At 49.1% G+C, this 25941-nt stretch overlaps 1 protein-coding gene across 1 annotated transcript in view; it reads right to left on the bottom strand.

Moving 5' to 3' along the window:
- The window catches only part of TRIO (trio Rho guanine nucleotide exchange factor), a 3834156-nt gene that overhangs the window by 3325154 nt on the left and 483061 nt on the right, over window positions 1-25941 (bottom strand). Inside the window, exon 5 of the mRNA XM_069613780.1 lies at window positions 23965-24477. Within this exon, the coding sequence (XP_069469881.1) occupies window positions 23965-24477 (513 nt within the window). The remainder of the gene's footprint in view (window positions 1-23964; window positions 24478-25941) is intronic.

Below are 25941 nucleotides of genomic sequence, written 5' to 3'. Positions count from 1 at the left end.
AATAACTCACTCCACTATGTCCCCCGTTACCAAAGATCCAGGGCAGGGGGTAATAGCTTTGCTGTTTTAGCCCCAAAATTATGGAATACCCTTCCCCCCCTCCCCCAACATCAGAACTGAACCCTCTCACCAGAAATTCAAGAAAATGCTAAAAACCTGGCTTTTCAACCTGCATGAATTATTGTATGAATATTTGATTGTATTTCATGTACTGCTTATAACCTGCATCTAGAAACGTAAGCTCTATGTAGTTCATGTACTAACTTTATATTTTAAACGGACAAGTAAGCCTTCTGTAACTACACTGTGATACCTCAGGTTCTTGGCGTATAACAAATAACAAAAAATAAAATAAATAAAATATATTTTTTACATATATTTTATTGGTATTTTGTACTGAAGTTTAAACATTGTCAACATTCCCCTCCCCAAAATCCCTCGTCCCTCCCCCCTCAGTTGGTAGTCTTCGGGTGGTTCTTGTTTTGGGACAAGTTAGTTTTTATAGAATGTTCAAAATTCTTATGCTGTGTGGGCACCATTGGAGCATGTAGTCGCTTTGTAGGTATGTTGCAGTTCGTAGGTCATCCATTCCAATTTCCATACTTTTTGTAGCCAGTCGAATATCGAGGGTGGGTTCTTCCGTTTCCATTGTTGGGCTATCGTCAGCCATGCTGCTATGAACAATGTCATCACCCCGCCCTCTGTTGTGCTTTTGAGTAGTCCCTTTGGTTCGGGTCCCATAATCCTGCCATCCCCATCTTCTCCTGCATATCCTCTGGCCTTAGCAACATTCTACCTAACTGAGTTTTAATTTCGCCCCAAAATTGTGCAGGATTGGGCAGTCCCACCAGATGCATCTCCAATCACCTTTTTCAGGACATCCTCTCCACCATTTGACACTAGAGGTTGGGTACAATGTGTGGAGTCTTTCTGGAGTGTAGTGCCATTGCACTAACACTTTCTGCCACATCTCTCTCATTCGAACGCAGTGTGTTAGCTTCAGGATTTTGTTCCAAACGTAGACCCATTGGTGTCTTGTTATGGTCATTCCCAATATCTTCTCCCATCTCTTCATGTACGACTATTGAATGTCTTCCCCCCTGGTCATTCAAGAATTTGTAAAGACTGGAGACTATTCTCCTGGAGCCTGGGTCTGTCCTCATGTAAAGTTCGAACTGAGTTAGTTGTCTAGTGGCTGCTTCTTTTTTGGGGGGTGGGGAGGGAAGGAGATCCAGTATATAAGTTGAGTGTATTTGAATTCCTCTGTGGCCTTTATCCCCACGTCTTGTTGGCATTCCTGATAGGTCATGACCTTTTGGCCCTTGTACACGTCTCTTAATTCTGTGCAGCCTGCTTGTGACCAGCTCTGGTCCAGTCCGGGCTGAAAATCGGGGTTCCCGAACAGCAGGGTAAACGGGGACATTGTTAGGGTACCCTGTTTGGTCGCCTCATCCCAGGCCTCTGTCCCCGCCTCCATTAACTCACTTATTTTGATGTTCGGATGTTTAGGGTGTTTTGGCAACCATAGCAGGTTGGAGAGGGAGGATCCCACCACTGCCCGATCCTGCTTCGCTCATGTGTGTTGGGGGGACTGAGCCACCCATTCCTTTATGATTCAATTGCTCTGCTTCATAGTACCTTTGAAAGTGTGGTAGTGTTAGCCCCCCCCCCCTTAGTCTTTTCGTGCTGTTAAGGTTGACATTGCCAATCTGGGTGATTTGCGTTGCCATATGAAGTTTGTCACCAGCTTGTTCATGGCCCTGAAGAACGAACGTGGTAGGAGTGTTTGGAAGTAGTACAGAAGCTTTGGCAGGACCGACATTTTTATGACCGTCATTCTTCCCCACCATGAGATGTTTAGAGGGTTCCATTTCTCTAAATCGGGTCTTAATTTCGCTAGTAGGTTTGGAAAATTTGCATTGTACATCTGTCCAATCGCGGGTGTTAATGTAATTCCTAACTACTAGATACCTTCTGAAGCTTTATTCAGTTGAGTAGCCCGGGCCAATTTGTCGATTGTTGGTGGGTCTTTCGTCAAGTTACGAATTTCTGATTTTGCTTGTTGCTCTTGAGGCCCGAAGATGGCTCCAAATTGGTCTAATTCTTGTAGAAGGGAGGAAGCGTTCTGGAGCCGCTAGTGCCATCAGCATGCCGTCGGCGAAGGCCATGGTTTTATGCTCCTCCCCCACCCCTTAAAATGCCCCTCACTTGGTGTGCCTCTCGGATCCGAATCTGGAATGGTTCCAGAAATATTGCATACAGCACGGGTGATAGAGGGCAACACTTTTATATGCCTCTGATTAGGGGTACCTTCCTTGAAAGAGTGTTGTTGACGGAGACTCCCATTGAGGGGGTTTTGTAATTTGCCTTGATCATTTGCATAAAGTGTGGGACAAAACCTATTCCCTCCAGAGTGTGGAATAATTGGGTCCACTCTACTCTGTCAAATGCTTTCTCTGCATCCAGATACACTAGGATGGCGGGGGTGCGGGTGTGTTCTACTTTTTCTATAAGGTGACATACCTTCCGGGTGTTGTCTGCGGTTTTACTCGTGGGGATAAATCCTAATTGATCTGGTCCAATGAGTGTCTGGAGTAGTCGGGTAAGTCTTTCCACCAAGATTATCATGCAGAGCTGAGCTTCGAGGTATATTAGGGGTATGGGGTGGTATGAGCCCGGCAGTTTTGGGTCTTTCCCTGGTTTGGCGAAGATTAATTTCGTTTCGTTCATGGAGTCCGATATGCCCTTGTGTCCTAAAGTTGACGTATAGCTTTGTCAGTTTCGAGGCGAGCACTTCCCTGTACTTTTTGTATAAGGCGTCTGGGTAGCAAACTCGGCCTGGCGCTTTGTTTTTGGTAGGTTTTTATTGCCTGAAGTACTTCCTCTTCGTATATGCCTCTCCAGCACCCTTTTGTCTGCATCTGAGATCTTGGGGAGGGCGAGGTTGTCCAAGTATGCCTTCTGTTTATCCTCTGACTGGTATAGGGTCTGATAATATGCTCTCATTATTTCTCACAGGTCCTCGTTGGTTGTTTTCATTTGTCCATTATTATCCCTTAGTTTTAGTATGGTAGTATTGCGCCCCTTCTCGTGAAGTTGTCTTGCAAGTAGCTTGTCCACTTTGTTGGTGCTGATGTTATACTTGTGTTTTAGGCTAGGGCCAATTCTGCTTTCTTGTTCTGTATCAGGCCCAGTTGCCCTTGTATGTGTCTTAGGAATAGTTTTGTCTTTTTAAAGGGATTTTTTGCGAGTTCATTCTGTGCTCCTTTTAGTTTCCCTTCCAATTCTTCCTCCCACTTTCTTCTTTGCTTGTCCCTTTCTGCTTTCAATGCCATCAGGTCTCCTCTTAGAACTGCCTTAAAGGCGTCCCATACTACACTCTGGGGGGTTGCCCCTGTAACATTTTCAGAAAAGTATTGCTCTATCTTCGCCTCAATTGTTTCTGCTAAAATGTTGTCTTGAAGTATATCTAATGGGCATCTCCATGACCAGACCCCTCTCCCCAGCCTGCTAATGTTAAACGATGCCGTTATTGGGGCATGGTCCGTGAGGGATATTGGACCTATTTCTATATCCAACACTTTCTCAACTATGCCTGTAGATGCCCAAACGTAAACAATTCTGGATTGGAAGTTGTGTTTCCCCCTTCATTGTGCGCCAGAGATGTCTTGGAGCGCTAGAGTTTCAAAGGCTTTCTTCAGGACCTTGGAGGGGGTAGTTGCCCCTGCTCAAATTTTAGGGCTTCTGTCCTGATGGGGGTCCCATGGCAGATTGAGATCCCCCCTTGTATTTCTTCCACTCTAAGCGAATCCCTCTAGTGCCCTGAGAGCCCCTATCAGGAAACCATCTTGTCCCGTATTGGGTGCGTAGATTGAGGCTAAGATAAGATGCTTGCCTCCTATGTGTACATTAAGGAAGAGGTAGCGCCCCTCCCCATCTGCCAGGGAATTCTGCACTTGAACACTGCCCTCTTCTCCCCCGCGTTTGCCTGGTACATTTGAGAAGCCCCCCTGATTTTGACCTGTGCTTTATCTTTTTGCGTTATAAGGGTTTCCTAGTATAATAATATATCTGCATCTGAGCCTGACACTCTAGTTTCTTCCTTTTAATTGGGGTGTTCATTCCTTTAACATTGTATGACAGGACGTTTATCGGTTTTGGGTTCCCGCTATCCATATTCCGTGATGTGGGTTCGTACGCTGTCCTGGTGTCCTCCCCCACTAGCTTTTTTTCATGTCCCGGTCGACTCCACCACCCTTCCCTTCCCCCCCCCCTCCTTCCGTCCCCCCATTCCCTTTCCCTACCCCAACTTCCCCTTCCCCCTGAGGAGGGGCTAGGTTCCTAGGAGCGCTCGGACATAATGTCCCTCACGCCTGGCCCCTTATCAGCCTCAGGTTCAGTTTGTGGGGGGGTCCTAAACCCCATTAAGGATTCCAACATCGCCCTTCCTCCTACTCCCCTGGGCCTGGAATTAAATGATTTGAATGGGTCCCCACCCTCTTGCCATGGATTAATGAGTTACATGCCTCCCACTCTTACTTTTGAATTGTCGGGGAGTGCATTATTTTAACATTCTCCTTCGTCCCCTGGTCTTTCTCGCAACCGTTTTCCAGCCTTAAAAGTTTGTTGAGAATTTTAGATTTTCCTTGTGTTTGGTCCGGCTCGTCTCCGTCATTCTGATGCAAGCCTAAGATTAATTCCCCTTCCTCATAAGAAGTGATCCTGTGCTGTCTCCCTTCCCATGTGAATACGAGTCTGAATGGAAAAGTCAATTTGCAACACACTTGGTTGGACATTAGGTGTTGAACTACTGGGCCCATTTTCCTTCTCTTCGTTGATTGAGCGAGGTCCTGATATAATTGTACTTTCTGACCATTTACCCACAACATGCCTGCCTTTCTTGCTTTTTGTAGAATTTGCTCCTTTTGGGAGTAGTTTAGTTTATTTATAGAGCGCACCGAGCCCTTAGGCAACTGTGCGCTAATCTTATATGTTACAGACATATTATGGGTAAACTGTGAGTTACAACATTTTAACAAATATACACTTATAAGAATATGGAATAGTACAAATTACAGAATTAATGTTAGGTATTAGAAGAACAAGTTAGTTTACCTGGTAACATTCTTTGGATGGCATGTTTCTCCGACGTATTCCACATCTTTGACAGTAATTACCACAGTTGTGCTGCTTCGAAAAACTTTTTTGGCGTAGACGTCCTGCGTCGATGACGTCGATACGCTCCCTCGAGGACCTCCTTCAACGGCGACGTCACCGGATGTTATATCTAGGACGCACGACGCCCGTAGCCTCAGTTGTAGTTTTTTCCCCCAGAATGTGTGGCACCAACCACCTGCTAGTATGACTGCAAAAAGCCTTGCGGAACGGTAAACTGCAATCGCATAAGAAATTTTGTAGAGGAGCAGGCTCAGAGGGTACGATGTGGAATACGTCGGAGGAACATCCCATCGAAAGAACATTAACAGGTAAGAAAATAACTTGTTCTTCGAGGGGATTGTGTCCTCCGACGTATTCCACATCTTTGACAAACTCCCAAAGCAGCACCAACATACTGAGGTGGGAAAAGAATTTAGAATTTTAGAATGCCTGATCAAATTGCTGAATATAGGACTGCCTTACCAAAGGCCAAATCTTGCCTATGGATAGAGTCCAGGGAATAGTGTCTTACAAACGTATGAACCGATGCCCATGTGGCGCTTCACATATATTACAAATGGGAACACCCCTCTGCAGAGCAGCGGAGGCAGCCACACCCCTAAAGGCCGTAAGCCTACTGGAGGGTCCTTACCGGCCAACCGGTAACATTCAGGGATCATCAAGATGATCCATCTGGACAAGGTCTGCTTGGAAACAGCCTGACCGAAACGCCTTCCAGCGTATCCAATGAAGAGCTGATCGTCCACTCTGACCCGGGACATCCGTGAGATGGAAATTCAAAGCTCTCCTAGGATCCAACCTATGGAGCCTCTCCTCTTCCTTACCCGGATGCGGAGGAGGATAGAAGGCCGGAAGAACCACCTTCTGGCTTAAATGAAATTCCGACACAACCTTCGGAAGAAAAGAAGGATGAACCCTAAGGACAACCCTGTCCTTATGGAACACAGCGAAGGGTGGTTTGGCGGAAAGTGCCTGCAACTCACTCACTCTGCGAGCGGAAGTAACCACAACTAAAAATACAGTCTTAAAAGACAACAGTCTCAATGGACAAGAATGTAAGGGCTCAAACGCAGCTCCCATTAGGAACTTTAAAACCAAATTCAAATCCCATCCCGGCACCTGGAAAGGCGACTGTGGAAACACATTAGTTAACCCTTTTAGAAACCGAGATACCAAAGGGATTTTAAAATAAGAACATTCCTCAGACAAGCGCTTAAATATGGACAGCGCCGGCAGGTAACCTTTAATGGTAACCACTTGCAGGCCCTTGTGGGCTAAAGAAAGCAAAAAAGGCAAAACCAAAGGAATGGAGCATTGGAAAGGATCCACATTCTGTACTCTGCACCAGTCGCAGAACTTTCTCCAACGGCACATTGTTTTTGTTGCTTTTCGAAAGTAACACCTCCATCATGTCTTTGGGGAGGTCCCAATCCCTATACCTCAACCTTTCAGATACCAAGCGTGAAGGCTGAAGGACTTGACCTCTAGATGGAGAACCCGACCCCCCTCTTGTGAGAGCAGATCGTCTCGGTGGGGAAGACGGCGTGGAGGGCAGATGGACATGTCGAGAGAGTCCGGGTACCATGCTCTCCTGGCCCATGCCGGAGCAATGAGGATCATCCGGGAACCAAACCTCCGTAACCTCTGCAACACCTGTGGAATGATGGGGACTCGAGGAAACGCGTACAGCAGTGGGAAGGACCACTCCACTACGAACGCGTCCCCTAAGGCTCCTCTTGGAGGAAATTCCTGCGAGCAGAATCTTCCACACTTCCGGTTGACACTGGTGACGAAGAGATCCACTTGTGGGGTTCCCCAAAGGGCGAAGATCTCCAACAGAACTTCATGAGCCAGCTACCACTCGTGAGAGACCGTGCCCTGCCTGCTCAGAGCGTCCGCCGCCGCATTTTCGTCTCCGGCCAGATGAACTGCCGAGATCGAAATTTCCTGCTGGATGGCCCAGAACCAGAGCTGCATCGCCTCCCTGCACAGTGGGAGTGACCCTGCCCCGTGCCTGGTCACTGTATTGTCCGTCATAATCCGGCCATTCTTCACCCACACAGATGGCAGAAAAGCCTTCAAGGCTAGCCTGACAGCCCGCAGCTCTAACAGATTGATGTGGAGTCTGGACTCCGACAGAGACCAATGACCGCTGGCTGTCAGCTCGTTGGCATGAGCTCCCCAACCCGTGAGGGATGCGTCCGTCATGATCGTCACCTCTGACCATGGTTGCCAAAATGGAGCCCCTTTCAACAGATTTCCTTCGACGGTCCACCACAGAAGGTCCTGGGCGACCGAGGGCGGAATCTGCACGGGATCCGACATCCTGTGGGAGAACTTTCACCACTGCATCTTGAGCTCCCACTACAGAGATCTCATCCGCAGCCTGCCCTCTAGCACCAGTAAAATGCAGGATGCCTTGAGGCCGAGCTGTCTCAAGCACTAGAACGCCGGGAGACTCTGGGCACGTTGAAATTTGTCCACCATGATGAGCCCTCATCTGGGGAGGCAAACACTCCCCCAGGGATGTGTCTAGCACTGCTCCGATGTACTGGAGCCTCTGGGTAGGTGTCAAATGGGACTTCTTTAAATTGAGGGAGAAGACCAGCCCAGCTTGTGAAGGGAGTGGCAGGTGATGGACAGATGATCCAGGGCTTGCCCGGGACAGCGCGCCCTGATCAACCTAACATCCAGGTAAGGGTAGACGTGAACCCCCACCCTTTCCTGAGATGCGCTGCCACCACAATCATCAGCTTGGTGAAGACCCTCGGGGTGGAGGTTAATCCGAATGGCAGGACCCGAAACTGAAAATGCAAGTCGCGAACCTCAGGTACTTCCTGTGCTTGAGATTAATCGGCTCATGAAAGTAAGCATCCTTGAGGTCGAGAGACACCAACCAATCCTGAAGCTGAAGAGCCTGGAGTACTTGAGAAAGAGTAACCATCTTGAACTTGTCCTTCCTGAGGAGTTTGTTCAAACCACGCAAGTCCATGATGGGTCTCAATCGTCGTCCGGATTAAAAAAATATGGGGAATACCATCCCTTGTCCCTCTCCGCTACAGGCACCAGTTCTATGGCACCTTTCTCCAGCAGGGATAGGATTTCCTGCGCAAGGAGCGGATCCGGGCGCTTCAAAGTGAGCTTCCCCGGTGGATTGTCGTGAGGCCTCTGCCGGAAAGGAAGACAGTAGCCGTGGGCTATTATCTCCAGAACCTATACATGTGAAGTAATGGCACGCCATTCTACAAGATGCTGCTCCAGCTTTCCCCCAACCGGCGAACCCTGGGCCATGGCCTCATGACTGAGCGGAAGTGGCTGCGGCAGTGCCTGATGGTAAAGAGGCAACTGCCCGAGTGGCTTTTGCACCTCGAGTACCTTGTTTTCCACCTCTGGCACTCCTACAGTGGCCCCTTTGACTGGCAGCTCCTCTCGATCTACCAAAGGAAGAGTAGTATCGGAACGAACCCCCCGCCAGTGCTGTCCCCTAGGACGAAAAGGAAGCGGTTGACGTACTGCAGCGCTCAAGGACTTGGCCGCAGCTTTGGAGGTCTGCAACCTCTCAAGGCTCTCGTCAGCCTTGCTGCCAAAAAGATGGACACCATTATAGGGCATGTTGAGAAGCCGGGACTGTACATCAGAAGCAAACCCTGACTTCCGCAACCACGCTAACCTGTGCATCACGGTGCTCGCCGCCATGGACCGGCTGACACAGTCTGCCACGTCCAGACCCGACTGAACGGATTCACACATGGCATCCTTGCCATCCTGAACAAGGGCTAGAAAACTATCCCGTTCCTCCCCTTCGGGAATATGTTCAGCCGCCAAAGATACACAATTCCATAGAGTGAGAGTGAATCTTGCCAAGGCACAAACGGAGTTGGCTGCCTTTAAAGCCATACCCCCACTTTAAATACTTTCTTCGCTCAACCATTTCAGCGCTTGTCGTCCCCATCAGGAAGGATTATAGGGTACGCAGCCTGCTTCGCTGGGGCCGTAGCCTCCTGCACCACCAAACTCTCCGGACTAGGGTGCGTAGACAAGTAGCAGGGGTCACCACTGGCTGGACGGTATTTTTTCAGAAACGACTTATTCACGGCCGGGAGACTCTCCGGAGCAGTCCAAGCCTCCGCCACCCTTCTTTGTAAGGCCATATGAAATGGCAACACTGGGTCAGTGGGTGGACCTTGGTCCAATATATCTGTCAGGTTATCCTGCAGAAAATCCACAGGTGGAGCAGACCACCCCAAATACTCAGTCACCCTCGAAATGAAGCGCCTGTACGAGGAGTCCGCATGTGTACCAGGCTCAGGCCTGCCAAACTCAACCTCCGGAGAGGTATCAAGACCACTGACGTCATGTAAAGATTGACAAAGGTCTTCCAGTTGGCTATGACCAGACAACAGGTCATCAGGAACCTCAGGAGGCACAACCCCTTCCTCATCAGACCCTTCCTCCACAATGTACTCCATGGGTTGGAACAAGTCCACCCTGGGAGAAGGAACAGAGTAAGGGTCAAACATAGGCCTCACAGACTTGCTGAGAGCCTTTCTCTGAGATTCCACAGCTCTCCGGGGCACCTCTGGTAAATTCTCCTCAAAAAGGCGTTGACGTCGACCGAGGCGCCAACAACTTCGACAATGGCTTCGAGGCCGGAGCCCCGAGCGTGTCCTTCGACTGCCTCGGCACCGATGGCGTTGATGACTTCTTAGAAGGCCTCACATGCTCCAACGGTCTCGATGGCGTCGAGGACCCGGACCTGGACCGGGCACAGTGGTAATCACCCTTGTCTGATCGGGACCGCAACGGTTCCCGATCGTGCCGACTGGCCGAGCTCGAAGGCGTGCCAGCGTTGGCTCTAGCGCGTTCCTTGCCGGCTTCCCTCGAAGGCGCGGACGGAACAGTGCCCTGCGATTCAAAAATCGCCATCTGCCGGGAGAATTCCTCCCAGTCGGCTGGCGGCGAGTGTTTCGTGGGACAAGCCACCCGCCGTCTGCCAGAGTCCTCAGACGAGGACGGGAAGGTGACCGGTGACACCGCTTCCGTGAATGCTTCAAAGAGGCAGAGGAATGGCGGGACTCACTCCTAGAACGAGACCCCCTGGACTTACGCCGACGCAGAGAGTCGCCCCTCAAATTGTCGGTCGAAAGACCAGTGATTTCGCCTTACGGGGTTTAGCAACCCTACCTACCGACAACTTCTCCTTCCGCTCCAGCAAGGCCTTCGAAGTTAGGGACTGGCATTCATCGCAATCGTCAGTGGCGTGGCTTTCACAAGGCACCACAGACAAAGGTCGTGCAGGTCCGTAATGGACATTTTGGAACCGCAGTCCCGACACTTTTTGAAGCCCGACTTCAGGGTAGAAGACGAAGACAATTTCTCAATTGTTAGCAATGAAGTAGAAGAACCGAGGGGCGCCGAGATTCCGATGCGAACACATTTGCAGAAAAAACGGAACTGTGGCTACAGGCGTCGTGCGTCCTAGATATAACATCCGGTGACATCGACTGTTGAAGGAGGTCCTCAAGGGAGTCTATCGACGTCGACGCAGGACGCCTACGCCGAAAAAGTTTTCCAAAGCAGCACAGCTGTGGTAATTACTGTCAAAGATGTGGAATACGTCAGAGGACACAATCCCCTCAAATTAGGTGTATACAGCATATCTTACAAGGTTATTTACAGAGAGCTAAATCAGATCATTAAGTCGTCGAGGTGTTTTCTTGCTCATGAGCCAAGCTTTAGCCTTTTTCCAGAATAGGTGGTAGGAGGGTTCTTCTCTTACAGATGGATGGCATTCTAGTTTCTGGCCGCAAAGACAGGGAAGCTAACCCCGCCGGCTCGTTGTTGCTTGAACCGGGGTATATTGACGCAATGCCTCCTGGCCATTCTGGCAGGCCAAGTTGCTGTGGGGCGTGAAATGGTATTGGCCAAGTAGATGGGCGCTTGGTTGGAAAGACACTTCTTAGTAAGGGACAAGGTTTTGTATGCTATTCTTTGCTTGATATCAAGCCATTTTAATGAGGCTCTAGTTTCCGAGATGTGTAGATTCCTTGGGATGTTTAAAGCTGCGCGAATGGCATTCTTTTGCATAACTTGCATCTTGTTCAGGTTTTGTTGTGATGTGCCAAGATAAAGGCATTAGATTGTCTAGTGTCAGTGCTGAATCGATGTAGATTCCTAGTGTTTTCACCGCATTAGCAATTTTAATAACGTTGCGGTCAATATTGAATGAGGCAAATGACATCCAGTTTATTCAAGTTGGCAGGCGATCCGAGGAGGAGCATCTCTGTCTTATCGTCGTTAAGACAGAGCCTGTGCTTTGCCATCCAGGCTTGTACAAGATAGAGGTCATTGAGTGTCCTGCTATCCACAGCATAATTGCCAGTGATGGGGATGAGTATCTGGGTGTCGTCCGCATAGTTAGTATAGGTTACACCCAGATAGTCAATCTCTTCAAAAAGTAGCTTGATGAATACTTTGTAGAGAGTAGGAGACACACAGGATCCTTGGGGAACCCCACAAGTAACTGGGGAAGGAATGGCAGAGGGTGCAAAGAACCTCATGGATCTGTTGTAGAGGAAAGATTCAATCCAAGCGTTGGCTTGGTCTGAAAAATGCGCAGCTGATGAGGTGTTTTCATAAGATTTTGTGGTTCACTAAATCGAATGCTGCTGATAGGTCAAGTAAAAGAAGTAAGGCTAGTTTGCCCTGGTCTTTCAGGGTTTGGATTTGAGTCTTGAGGTCATGAGCGGTTTCAGTTCCATGTCCAGGTCTGAATCCTGATTGTCTCAGACCTAGTAAGTTGTTGGATTCCAGGTATTGCTGTATCTGCAGATAAGCAGCTCGGTCCAACATTTTTAGCAGAAATGGGACTGTCGTAATAGGTGTGTAGTTGGCTGGGTTGTTGGGGTCCAAGGAGTTTTTTTTTTATTTATTTTTTAACAGCGGGAGTACCCAGACGTCTTTCAAGTTGTTAGGTACTGTGCTGGATATGAACGAAGCGTTGATAACTGATATAATGAAAGGGGCTAGTTCCTTCGTGGGCTTCCTTAATAAAAGGGGCAGGACATGCATCTCTCTGACAATTAGATGGTTTAAGTTTCAGGATGATAGTTTCCACCTCTTTGATTGATAGAGGTGAAAAGTTGAATTGGGGCTGAATGTTCCTCATCACAGAATGTGAATTCTGGATGGGGTCGGCATTAGAGATGAGATTTCTTCGTAGCTATTTTGTTTTGGAGCATGGTGATTTTGTCTTGGAGTGCATTCTGGATATTGGTGCACCATTGGGTGTCTTTGATGCACGTGTCAGGGAGTGGGGCAGGAGATTCTAATTCTTTCAGGATGCTAACCCCTTAAGTGCCAAGGATGAGGTATCTCGTCCTTGACATTCACTCCAGGTTGCCAAGGACAAGATAGCTCGTCCTTTTAGGCACTCTGTTTTGAGCAATCCCTGCAAAGCAGGGATTGCTCAAAACAGTAATCCAACCCCTGGGCTATGTGAGGGGGAGGTCCCTCCTCACTGCCCGGGGGCTGGATTACCTTCAATTTCATGTCGGCGTGCGTAATGCACACCGGCGAGAAAGTAATTTTACTGTGGCAGCCATTTCGGGCTGCCGCGGCGAAAAGGGAAGGTAAGCTCCCTTCTCCCTCGATCTCCGGCTGTATTTCAAGCCGGAGATCGAGGGAGGTGTCGTTGGAAAGGCTAACGATCGGATATCTTGCGTCAAAAGACCCTGCATCATTCATTGACTTTCAAATGAAAACTTTCAATCAAATAACTCTAACACTGAACACGGGAACGCATGATGCAAAGAATTTACTAGCAAAACTACACATGCATCTATAATTTGTTTTCCCAACTCTGTATCAAATCTTATCTGAAGCATCATTCATTTAGAAATATCGGACTTGACTATTTCACAAGATGTTCATTGCACATGTTAATTGTTTTTCAATTTGTTTCACAAAATGTTGAGTGTTTCTTTTGAATGTAAATGACCATTCATAACAGATTTATATTTTGCGTTTTTGTACTTACATGTTCTAGCTGGTTACTTTATACAGCAGTAAACACATTTTATGGATTGCTTGAACTTTTTTCATTTCTCTATAACTAAACTGTCTAAATGCTTTGTGTGTGTGGTAATATACACCTAGTAGTTGATTGATTTAGTGATTGCTAAAATTAGGCAACACATGTTTCGCTTCTTCTAAACAACTCAAGAGGACAGGCCAAGAAGTTGTATTGACCTGCCTCTCTTGAAGCTTTGTGGTTACTATAAAACAGCAAAGGTACACACTTCGTTTCATAGTCGTTGGAAAGGGGAACATCTCCCCTTTCCAACCACACCTTGTGCGACAGCATTGCTCGTCACGGATCGGGCGCAGAGCGCTCGATCCGTGGCTAGCAATGCCACTAGACACCAAGGATATCTTTTGAATGCGGGGTGGGAAGTGGGGGATGCTTACAGTAAGCAGCCCTCTCCCCCCGGCCCACAAAGCATAGGGGGCACATATAGATAATCCTGGGGGCAGATGGCTGATGACACTGACCGTTTTGCTAATAATGGGCCTGTCTATCAAGGGCCATGGTCCCCTAGGACCAAATGGATACTGATCACAATAACAGCTTTTATTCCTATCACATTGATACCTGCATTATGGTACTTAGAAAGTGTGCATCCACTTGATACTCTATTGCCAACTACAAGTGTCTCCACTGTGTCTCCACCATATGTGCATTTGAATAATCTTCGTCTTCAAGACCTCATATAGAGAGGGTTATCAAAACAACACCCTCTTGATAATGAATGCAACACATGCCATTTTAAATAAGACCAATTGTTGGGTTTGCCACAACATGGAGAAAGGGGGTTGGGTTGGTACATACATCCACTTCCTCCAACTACTGCTTGTTATGCTTCACTCAGGGCATTATTCTTTGGCCGATGGAATGATGGAATGATAGGGTTACTGGAAATTTCAATGGTACAAATCTCAATGAGTTTGAAAGACGGGTTTTGGCGCCTCTTGGGTGTTCCGTGTTTGCGAATAGGAGCAAGCTAAATGTTGCTTCTACTAGGCCTTCTGATAGACTCTCCAGACCTTACCAATCCATGATCACCTTCAAGATGGCTCCCGTGGGTAATAGGGATACCATGCCTCCTTCCTGTGCCATTAACCATGGTCCGGACTCTGTCCCATTCTGTATACAAAAGGGAGGGTTCCCATCCAATGGGCACATTTGATGTATGCATGAACACTGCTGTACTGACAAGTGAGGATAGGCCTCTACGTCGGGGTCACGTTTATTTTGTTTGTGGAAACGAAACATACCCATGGCTGCCAAAAGGCTGGAAGGGTACGTGTTATTTAGGGATACTCCTACCAGGTATATATCGCTACCACTGCTGAAGTGTCTAGAACACGTCCCAGGCGGGAAGAGGATGGTGACACTCCCCTACAGATTCTGGGTAACGTTGCTAAATCCATTGTACCATTCTGGGGGCAGATAATAAACTCCCAAGATATTAGGAATCTGGCTAGGGTCTTAGAGAAAACCATCAATGAAAATACCAACATCCTATACAATACGACACTGGAACAAAAGGCTATTAAAGTAGTGGCTCTCCAGAACAGCATGGTACTAGACATCATCCTGGCTGAGCGTGGTGGTGTATGCAAAATGGTGGGATCTGCGTGTTGCGTTTTCGTACCAGATTCCTCCCCCATCATATTCAAAGCAATAAAAAGATGGCACACCTTGGAGTACTGAAATACATTTTCCAGAGGGAAACTGGAATATTAGTTCATGGTTCTGGGACCTGTTGCAAACTTGGGGCTTAAAGATATTTGCCTTCCTGATGGCTATTCTTGGCATTGTACTATTCTGTTGTTGCTGCATACAGTGTCTTCCTGCCATTTGTTCCATGATCAGGGGTAGCTGTGCACAAGCCATCGGTAAACTAGAAACTAACACATTGGCGGGAAAATGTTACTAATGCCTTGGTGTCACCATAAAAGAACACGCGAATCAATGTTTATGAAGATTGTGATGGAGGGTGTTCTGATGAAGATACGCGGTACTCGGATGATGATCTGTTTGGATGATGCTCTTGGCTTAGGCCAAAAGGAGGGTTTGTGAAAACATATTTGCCATAATGCTGCCTGATAGTAATTGTTGGCCTAAGCATATTTGCATCGCACTATAATATCACAATGAATGAACCTGAAATAAGCGGACTACGTTGCCATTTTTTTTCGTCCACCATCTTGATCGTTTTCGGCTTTCTGTTCCATGTTCAGATTATGTGTTTTCGGCTTTAACACTGCAAGAGGCCGCTGTGTGAACTTTAAACTGCTTTATGGTGCTGACATAGACAGGAATGTTGAAGCTGCTAAAGTGGATTGTTTATCCTACACTGAAGCGCCTTTAAGTTAAGCAAGAGCTCTGCTAATCAAATCAGTAATTTAGGTGCCATCCTGTCCCAACAGTGCCTTCTCCGTGCAAACAGTAAAATGGGATAATGAGCAGCTGAACGTGCTCCTCCGCAGAAAACTTCATTTTCGGTGCCTTAGAACTAACTGACCTTAGACCCAAGGAACAACAGTAGATACCATAAAGCGAGAAAAACAAGGAATGTTACCTTGTACCAAGAAAACATTATATGCCGGCTCCACATAAGAGGTTCACCCCGCTCCCAGACCGTAAATTGTCTGAAGGAAAACAACAAAGTATGCAATAATGATGTTTTAGTATAAATCAGTCGCGTAAGCAGGTCACAAACCCTAGGCTTTACATTACACGGAGGAGGTTGGACGATGTGTCCGGGACTGTGAAGAAACCATATGGATGTATGCACTTGTAAAATGTTTGCTCTCTCTAGTCTCTCAGTGTTTGCTTGCACACATTGTAGGGTGTTGAGAACCGAGTAGCTACTTGTTAATATATGCAATTGTAAATTTGACCTTGTGCCTGGAGTATTTCTATTATGTGGAAGTAAGCCTGGATTTTAACCTTCATTACTTGATTTCATGTAAAGCAGCAAGAAGAGGACATTGGTGCTATGTGTCCGCCTCCCCTTTCTCATGGGAGATTTCAGTGCTGGCTTAAGATGCACTGTGGCTTGTGGAGGCCCATTTCCATATGACCTTTAGGGGCCCCCATAGCACACCCTCTGGGGCAGCTGTGTAGTGCATAAGTTAAAATGGAAATGTTACCTACTGCAAAAACTGATTAGTCTGAGTTTAATATTAAGGGTGAATATCATGAGACCCACCTTGACTTAATTATTTTCCAAGCATACACCCTGCCTCACAGCAAAGAGCTAAAAGCAGGGTTAAACTGGACATTTATAAATGAACACCTTTAAAAAGGTTTGCCTTTGGCCAGGAAAAGCAAATGTCAGTGATAAAGCCTTTAGATTGTTTAGACTAGTGCCTCCTCAGTGAATATGTGCACAATATCAGCCCTCCTTGCAGTTAAATACAGTTGCAAAAGCATAGGTAAAGCACTGGAGGCATGGGGTTAATAGCTGTAAATTATCACAGGACAAATTGCACAGCAGGTCAAAGAAAGAAGCATCCAGGGGCGCTGAAACCCTAAATTAGCATGTAAGAAAAACTATCAAGCACACTGTGACAGGACTCTTATTTACAGACTGAAGATGATTATTCACTAATTGAACAACTTATGTATTGAGGGAGAAGATTATTTGTTTACAAACAATAATTATTTAGAAACTGAACTAAAAAGGGAGACTTATTTACAGTATGCAGACAAGGAACAAGTTACTTACCTGTAACTGTTGTTCTCCAGCATGGGTCTGGCATGGATTCACATGCTCATGAATATTCCCCGTCGTCAGGCTGGGAATCCTCGGTAAAGAAAAAACCAGTATCAGTTTCGTTTCTGATCGGTCTTTCGTAGTAGTAACCAATCACTGATCTCTGCGTCATACTGACCAAAGCCAATGACTGCCCTATACCTAAGCCCCGCCTCTGGCAGCCATCTTCAGATTTGGTAGCACGTGAAGTGGCAGTATGACCAAGTGAAGAGCCGCAGAGGGGTAGGCGGGAGGGTTCGCATGTGAATCCATGCCAGACCCATGCTGGAGAACAACAGTTACAGGTAAGTAACTTGTTCCTTCTCCAGCATGGGGTCTGGCATGGATTCACATGCTCATGAATAAAGAATACATAGCAGTACACACATGCACAACCACGGGAGGTGGCAAAGGCTCAACATTAAGCATTACATCAAACTCAACATTAAGCAAATCTTACCTCCTCACCAGGCTCACCTTAGGCGAACAGGTTGCGCAGCATTGCTTGGCCGACCCTGGACTCCTCCCTGGAATCCCGATCGACGCAGTAGAATTTCGTGAAGGTGTGCGTCGACCTCCACGTAGCAGCCCTGCAGATGTCCAGCAAGGGCACACCAGATAGGAACGCCGTGGTAGTTGCGATTGCTCTGGTGGAATGGGCTCTCGGACGGCCAGGCAGGGGTCGGTTTGCCAACCGATGACAGCACATGATACAGCCGGAGAGCCATCTGGAAATGGAAGCCTTCGAGAGAGCCTTCCCCTGATTGACAGGTCCAAAGTTCACAAAGAGTTGTGACGTCTTCCGAAAACCCTTCGTGCGGTCCACGTAGAACTTCAGCGCTCTAGCCACATCCAGCGAGTGCAGAGTCCTCTCAGCCGGCGACGAAGGCGACGGGAAGAAAACAGGCAACACCAGGGGGTTCGTTAAGGTGGAAGTCCGACGGCACCTTGGGCATGAAGGAGGGGTGCGTCCTGAGCACTACCCTCGTGTCGTGAAAAGTCAAATACGGGGCCTTGCAGGAAAGGGCCTGGATCTCTCCCACCCGTCGTGCGGAGGTGATGGCCACAAGAAACGCTGTTTTCCACGACAAGAACTTCAACGGAGCCGAGTGCAGAGGCTCGAACGGAGGTCCCATGAGCTCGGTCAGCACCACGTTGAGCTCCCACGCCGGGGCCGGAGCCTTCACCGGCGGGAACGATCTGAACAGTCCCTTCATGAATTCTTTCACCAGACGATGAGACCACAAAGACGTCCGCCCCGTGGTTCTGGTGTATCGGGAGATCGCAGCAAGATGAATCTTGATGGACGCATGCGCCAGTCCAGCCTTGGCCAGCATCAGAAGGTACGGCAGTACCTGGGGAGCCATAATCCGTAGAGGGTTACTCTTCTGTGCGTGGCACCAGACAGAGAACCTCTTCCATTTGTGTCCATAGCATTTAAGAGTTGAGGACGCCCCTGGCCTTTGCAAGAACCTCTCTGCAGTCGGCCAGTATGTCGTATCCTCCAAACTCTAACGCTGCAGGAGCCAGGCCTGCAAGTTCAGCGACTTCGGGTCGTGATGGAGGATGGCGCCTCCTTCCCTGGAGAGAAGATCTGCGTCCACTGGCAGCTTGATTGACGGGGACGCTGACAAGTCCAGAAAGTCCGGGAACCATATCTGCCTCGGCCACGCAGGTGCGACGAGGATCATCCTGCACCGTGACCTCTTGAGCTAGTTGATGAGCCGGATCAGCAATGGCAATGGAGGGAACGCGTATAGAAACAGGCCCTCCCAGGGGAATGAGAAAGCATCGCCTATGCTCCTCGGCTGGGGAAACCTGCTGGCGAACCTCCGGCACTTGGAGTTCGTCGCCGTTGCAACAGATCGATCTGGGGTGTGCCCCACCGTCGGAAGAGGCGGTCCACTAGATCCTGTCGTAGTTCCCACTCGTGGCACGAGCGCAGCTCTCTGCTGAGCGAGTAGGCGATGGTGTTTTTTATCCCTGCCAGATGAAACGGCACCAGAAACATCCCTTGGGCGACGGCCCAATGCCACAGATCCTGCGCCTCCTTGGACAGGGCTGGGGACCTGGTTCCGCCCTGCTTCCTGATGTAGAACATGGTGGTGGTGTTGTCGGTGAAGATCCTCACCACCTTGCCCTTGAGGGACGGAAGAAAGGACCTGAGGGCCCAAAACACTGCACGGAGCTCCAGGACGTTGATATGGAGGGACTTCTCCGTCGGAAGCCAAAGGCCTCTCGCGTGCAGATTTTCGGTGTGCGCTCCCCACCCTTCCAGGGAGGCAACCGTGGTCACTGTCTCCTGGTGGCCGGGGGTCTGGAAGTCCATGCCCGCTGTCAGATGCGCGCGAGTGCCCCACCACCGGATCGCTCGTCGGAAACTCTCGTCGAGTGTGATCCTCTCCTCGAAGCTGCCCGTCATCTGGATCCAGCGTGCGTCCAGGAACTCCTGCAACGGGTGCATCCGGAGCCTGCACAGGCGGATGAGATAAATGCAAGAAGACATCATTCCGAGGAGGGACTTGATGGACCTCAACCTGGCCGCGTCCGCAACCAGCATCCGCTGCACCTTGCCCAAGATGGCCCTCGTCCTTTCCTCCGACGGAGAGGCCAGAAGCGACACTGTCGAGCTTCGCTCCCAGAAACAGTGCGTCTTGCGTGGGCACCAGGTGGGACTTGGCGTAGTTTATGGAGAACCCCAGGTCCGTGAGTAGTTGGACGGTCCTTGCCGTGTGCTCCACGGCGAGCTCCTTCGTCTTTGCTCGGATGAGCCAGTCATCCAGGTAGGGGTAGACGTGGATCCCCTCTCGGCGCAGCTGCACCGCCACCGGTGCGAGGCACTTGAACTCCCTGGTTGCCGACCTTAACCCGAAGGGAAGGGCTCTGAACTGGTAGTGACGACCTTGGACCATGAACCTGAGAAACTTTCGGTGTCCCTTTAGGATGGGAATATGGAAGTAGGCATCCTCCAAATCCAATGACGACAGGAAATCGCCCTCCTCCAGTTGACCCAGGACGTGTTGGAGGGTGACCATCCGGAACTTCTGTGCCTTGATGAATTTGTTCAGTCGTCGTAGGTCCAGGATGGGACGCCATCCTCCCGTCTTCTTCTTCACGAGGAAGTATCTTGAGTAAACTCCGGAGCCCCGAAGCCTCTTTGGGACGAGCTCGATGGCGCCCTTCTTGAGCATCGCCTTTACCTCCAAGAGAAGTTGAGGGACGTGATGTTCTTTCCTGGCCACAGGGGGGACGCGCGGGCACCTCTTTAGAAACTCGAGCGCGTGACCCTGAGCCAGGGCGTCCAGCACCCAACGGTCGGTGGAGATGGACTCCCACACGCTGATGAAGCTCGCCAGCCAGCCTCCCACCGGGGTGCCTCGGTGGGGGCCCGACCCCACGGCCGGTTCAGTCCTGCTTCAACGAGGCTTTGCCGCCTTGTCCTCCTTGGCGACGACGGCGGGGTCCGCCTGACTTGCCTCGTCCCCTGTAAGCTTCCTGTGACGACGAACGGGCCGCTTGACGGTAGGTGGAAAATACGCCGCCGGAACCTTTGGAGGCACCCTGTTTGCCTCCGCCGCTCCGAAAGGGCGGCCGCCGTTGCTGGAGAACCCCAAGAGCCCGGGCCGTGTCTGTGTCCGCCTTGATGGCTCGAAGGGAATCGTCCACTGTTTTCCCAAATAGGTTGTTTACGTCGAACGGCATGTCCAAGACTCTGGTCTGCACGTCCTGACGGAAGTCAGTAGCCTTGAGCCATCCACGCCGCCTCCGTCCCCCCGCTTTCTTCCTGGCCACCGCAGAGACGACCGAGTCCGGCTGTGCCCGAAGGCACAAGGGGGCCGCGTCCGGGACCCGGTACCTCTCGTACCGATCCCTTCTAGCCGGCGTCGTGGATGGGTTCTTGAGGAGGGCGAGGCCCTCATCCCAAATATCGTCCATTAAAAGGTACAGCGAGGACCGTCTTCCTCTTGGCCTCGCGCCGTTGATAAAGGAAACCTTCCTTCTTCTCTTCCGGGCAGAGATGGAAAAGCTCGGATGCCCTGGCGATCATGGAGTGAAACGATCCAATCTCGTCGGGCGGGGAAGCCCGGGTGGGAGGTGACGACGGGAGATCCTCGTCGTCTGTACCCGTCGCGGCCGTGTCAGTCCCCGTATCATCCCCACGTGTCGTGGACGGGGAGGAGGGCTGAACAGGGCGCGATGGCTGAAAAGGAGGTGGAGGGAGGATGAATCCTTCTCTTAGGGGGAGGGCTCCCAGAAGGGCCTGGCTCCGGGTCCTCCGTCGGGAGCGGTTCCTCCGTTGGTGGTAACAGAAGTCTCGTCCTTATCTCCGAGCATAAGGACTGTATAGCAAACAAAATGGCCGCCGAGTTGTCTTGCGGCACTGGATGAGGGGAGCCCGACGGGCGGTCAGGAGCCCCGTCGGCACCCTCGACGTTCTCGTCGTCTCCTACGTCGGGGTCCCTCCCGACGGGCTGGTCTTCTTCCACGCCAACGCCGTGGCTTAAGACTTCGATCAGCTCCTTCTCAGAGGTTGAGGCCGAATCCACGACCACCCCTCTTTTTCTTCTCCGTCGGAGGTTTCACGGGGGTCCTGTCGATGGGCATGAAAGAGGACTCCCTCCGCGGTGGCAGGGAGACTCTGGGTCCCGAGGTCGCCACCACTGGTGTAGCCTCCACAGGCTGAGCCAGGGCCGCCGCGACTTCCTCGATAGAGGCCTTGGCCGGATGGATTAAGGCTTTCACCACCTTAGGTGCACTCACCGGCTTCTCCTTGGGGGGAGGGTCACCGCCTCGCTCCCCCTCCGATGGGGCCTTCGAGCTCGACCGGGGTCTCTCCAGGAGCTTCGCCGGGTGCTCGGCCTTCCTCTTACCCGAGCCAGAGCGTTGGCACGTGGTTGATGGCGCCGGGGAGGATGCACCCTGCCTGGCGCCCGTAGAGCCCGACCGTTCGGCGCTCCCGGTGCCAGCGGACTCGTGGTGCTTGGCCTACTGTTGGACCCCCGTCGCCGGGGCGCCCTCAAAGGTCTTAGAAGACCGCTCGGACTTCTTCTTCTTCTTCTTCACGCTCTTCCCTTCCAGCCAGTTGGCGAGACGTTGATGGCGGTCCTTCATGGTCCACTCCGACATATTGCCGCAAAACGCACAGTCCTTCTCCACGTGCGTCTTGTCCTCATGTAGGCAGTAAAGACAAAGGGAGTGTTCGTCCTCCTTAAAGACATTCTGAAGCTGGCATCCAGGGCAGACCCTGAACAGCTTTCTGGGCGTCGAGCTTCCCTTCTCCTGGGCCATGTCCGAGATGGGCCTGAGAAACTTCTGGAGTCCTCCAAAAGCGTGGCTCCACGAAATCTTCACCCTTGAGGGGGGTAGACGAATCCGACACGGGTCCCTGTTGATCGGATGAAGAAACGGTGGAGCTTGAGGCTCTTTTGACCGAAAAAAAGAGACATTTTTTGAGAAAAAACGTGAAAAATAGCACTAACGCTCAAGAGCAATAGCACGAGGATCCCAACACTTGAACGTGCGGTAAAAATCTGAAGATGGCTGCCAGAGGCGGGGCTTAGGTAGAGGGTAGTCATTGGCTGTGGTCAGTATGATGCAGAGATCAGTGATTGGTTACTACTACGAAAGACAGATCAGAAACGAAACTGATACTGATTTTTTCTTTACCGAGGATTCCCAGCCTGACGACGGGGAATATTCATGAGCATGTGAATCCATGCCTGACCCCATGCTGGAGAACTACCTGAGACAATGCGGAGTGACCCAAAATACATGTTTGCAAGGCTTGATGTTTTTCTCCTCTTTAAGACACCCCTCCCCCCCCCGCACACCTTGCCCATGTTAGTTTCCAGATGGGCCCAAAACATTATCCCACAATCATAATCTGACCTAGATTGCGGTGCCAGCTTCATGAAAGTAATTTGTAGTGACAATTACTAGTGTAGATTCTGGCATAGAATGTGCCCACACCTTGATGAAAGGGAGTTACAGTGGCCAAGGCGTCATATAAAGGGTGCAGCTTCAAGAACATGAATTGCAATGCCGAGTTATGGGGTGGACAATGGAAACATGAAAAAGTTGAAAGGTTATCTTGTATACTGCTAACGCAATGGCATCTAAAGGATCTCTTAAGTTATCCTAGAGAACCAGTTGTTTATCCCATTTTTCTCAATAACTGTTCTATGAAATGCACCATTTCAAATATATTACACATGTTTATTCCCCCTAGCTCCCCAAATCCCTGACCTTACGCAAGACTCCCGTTTGCTTCCACAACTTCATAGGATATGGTAATGCACCTCCACTAAAAATGATCAGCTGCCACTTCTTACCTTAAATTGATGACTCGGGAGCGGCCCACCTTCCCGCAAAAAAAGCAGTGCCTAATGCAGTGCTTGGCATACCATTGCATCAGAATGACACCATTCACATTGTGCATTTGTGGTACCCGAATCTGGCTCGGAGTATCTATGGCATGGCCTGTGTTTCTATGAGAAGCTTGGAGGTGCAGTGTGATCGAGACTCATAGCAGGTTTTCCAGGGGATCCCCCACATTTTGTGTTACGCCACTGTTCAGTGCAATCGTTTTCAATACATAAACCAGCAATTAGTCTGCATTTAGAAAACGCAAAGGCAGATACCTTGGATTAGTGGAGTTCTGCTGGACTGAAGGCTTTGACAGGCTGTGCATGTGTCTATATGAAATACTCAAAAACTCGACGCAAGTGGGTCAGGATAAGAGTTTCACAAAAAAAGTTACGTTTCATATGTTACTTTTGTGACATCATGCTAGTGTTCCTCTCCACGAACTAGACACCATGTTTAGTCTAGACTAAATGTATCAGGTTTAACAATTGTCTAGACAGCATTTACATTGAGTGTAAAGAAAACAAGTAAAAAACAGCCCATATTATCAATTGTGCTGCTGCAAATTGTCATTACATTTTTGTTCCGGGTTTACCTTTTCAGCATCTTGCTCAAAAAGCCTCAGCTGGAAACACTGGTCCAATTTCAACTTCTGCACGTGCCACATCTGATGCAGATGCTGCCGCATGGAGTGCAGCCGGTCCAGCATAGTAGAAACTTTAGACAGGAGACTCTGGAAGTCAGCGTTACCAGTTCCAGAGTTCTTTTTGGGAAAGCTCTCACTGGTCTGTATCTGCTGAAGGAGCTTCTGACCTTCTAAATCAAGATCCTCAATGGGGGCTTTTAGAACTTTCTTCTTAAGATGAGTGTGCTCCTCAATCATGTTCCGTGCACCTTCAAGGTCCAGAGGCAACTCTTTCTTTGCAAGGATATCCTGCATGTCCTCTAGTTTAGAGAGCATGTGAGTTGCATTGCATATGAAGTCCTCAAAGGAGACTCTAATTTCAATCCATTCCTCGTGATTGTACTGCAAACATCCTTCAAACTCCGGAGTGAGCTGAGAAGGGTCAACTACTTTGGTAAGGCCTTCTAGAGACACCATACTAGTCTGCAAAGGAAAATATCAGTATTAATAGCACATTACAGTAAATCGATTGCCAGCTAATCCATAGAAAAACCAAACTGCAGCCACCCTATGCACACAACACTGGGTACACCCAACTGTGTAAAAATTATGCTATGAAAAAAGTGGAAAAGGTATGGTAACTGAACACACAAAAAGGTGTAAAGTTACAACATGTAGGAAATTTGCTTTGTGCAGAAATTGAAAATAATTAATGTGGGCAGATTTGTAAAAAAAATAAAATACAAAACATTTCCAGATATAGAGCATGATAAATATGGTACAACAATGCATAATGAATAGCTTAACAAATCATGCCCAACAATTCACTACAAGCAGTGTACATCCATACTGCATTTTCTCTACACATTTATAAGTAAATACTTCTAGCTAAATCTAAACCACTGCATATGTTTATGCTGAACAAACCATTCCACTAGTGTCACTCTCCACACCTGCTCAGCCTTCCCGCTACCTACTGACACACCATGCCCTGCCTGAATCTGGAGACTTCTTGGGGGCGTCAGGGGGGAGTTCTGAAACCAAACGCTTAAGGGCCGGGGGAAGATATAAAGGGGGGGGGGGATTCACTGGGTAGCATCCTAGGGCGTAGTCAAATGAGGAACGAGGCATTCAAAGGGGAAACCTTACTTTGGATGCTGGTCCTTCAGGGAAAAACAGTAGGACCAACCCCCCCTCCCTGCCCCCTAGCATGGCCCGAGAAATTAGATTCACTCAGTCCCCATAAATCCTTTCCCCCTTAGGGACAAAGGCCACCTCTCATCTGGGTAAAACAAGAGGTGGAAGCAAGATATGATTAAAACCATCCATGTTCAAAAGAAGTCTGAAGCTCCCACGAGAACCAAAGTCGAGAGAAAACAAAGTTACATAGCCGGATTAAAGCTCAGCGGCAAAGCAAAGAAACACAAACAGCTCTTGTTAGTGTTGCCAACAGCTCTGCAGTAAAGTAAACTCCACTTTGAAGGCCCAGAGGAGGTCCCTCTTAGACCTATGTTCCCTAAAGGGATACAAAGTTGCCAGGTTAGTTTGCCGTGATACTTGTAAATGATGCATTCTTAATATTTCATCATTTACTGGCAGAGTTGCCACACAATAGTAATACAAAGTTGCAATTTTACCAAAGACAAGTATTCCTTTCACAGCAAATAATAAAGTGCCTTTTAAAGGATTTACCTGGATCGGTTTCACCAGCTGAGGAACCAGTGGAACTGTGTCCCCAGTGTTGCCAGGCAGTGCAAGAAGGAGAGGTAGAAAGGAATGAATACCAAGATGGTGGACACCCCATATAAATATCGGGTCAAGCCCCTAAACTCCACAGCAGGTGAGCCCATTAGGCGCAGTCAGTTACAGCCCCTCGTCAATTTCACGCCCATACAAAGCTCAGCTCAGAAGGGAACACAAGGTTATAAAAGCCAACAAATTCAGTTG

The sequence above is a fragment of the Ambystoma mexicanum genome, chromosome 5p (assembly GCF_040938575.1).
Source record: "Ambystoma mexicanum isolate Mex_15411 chromosome 5p, UKY_AmexF1_1, whole genome shotgun sequence".
Taxonomy (NCBI): domain Eukaryota; kingdom Metazoa; phylum Chordata; class Amphibia; order Caudata; family Ambystomatidae; genus Ambystoma; species Ambystoma mexicanum.
This window is presented reverse-complemented; position numbering and strand designations above follow the sequence as displayed.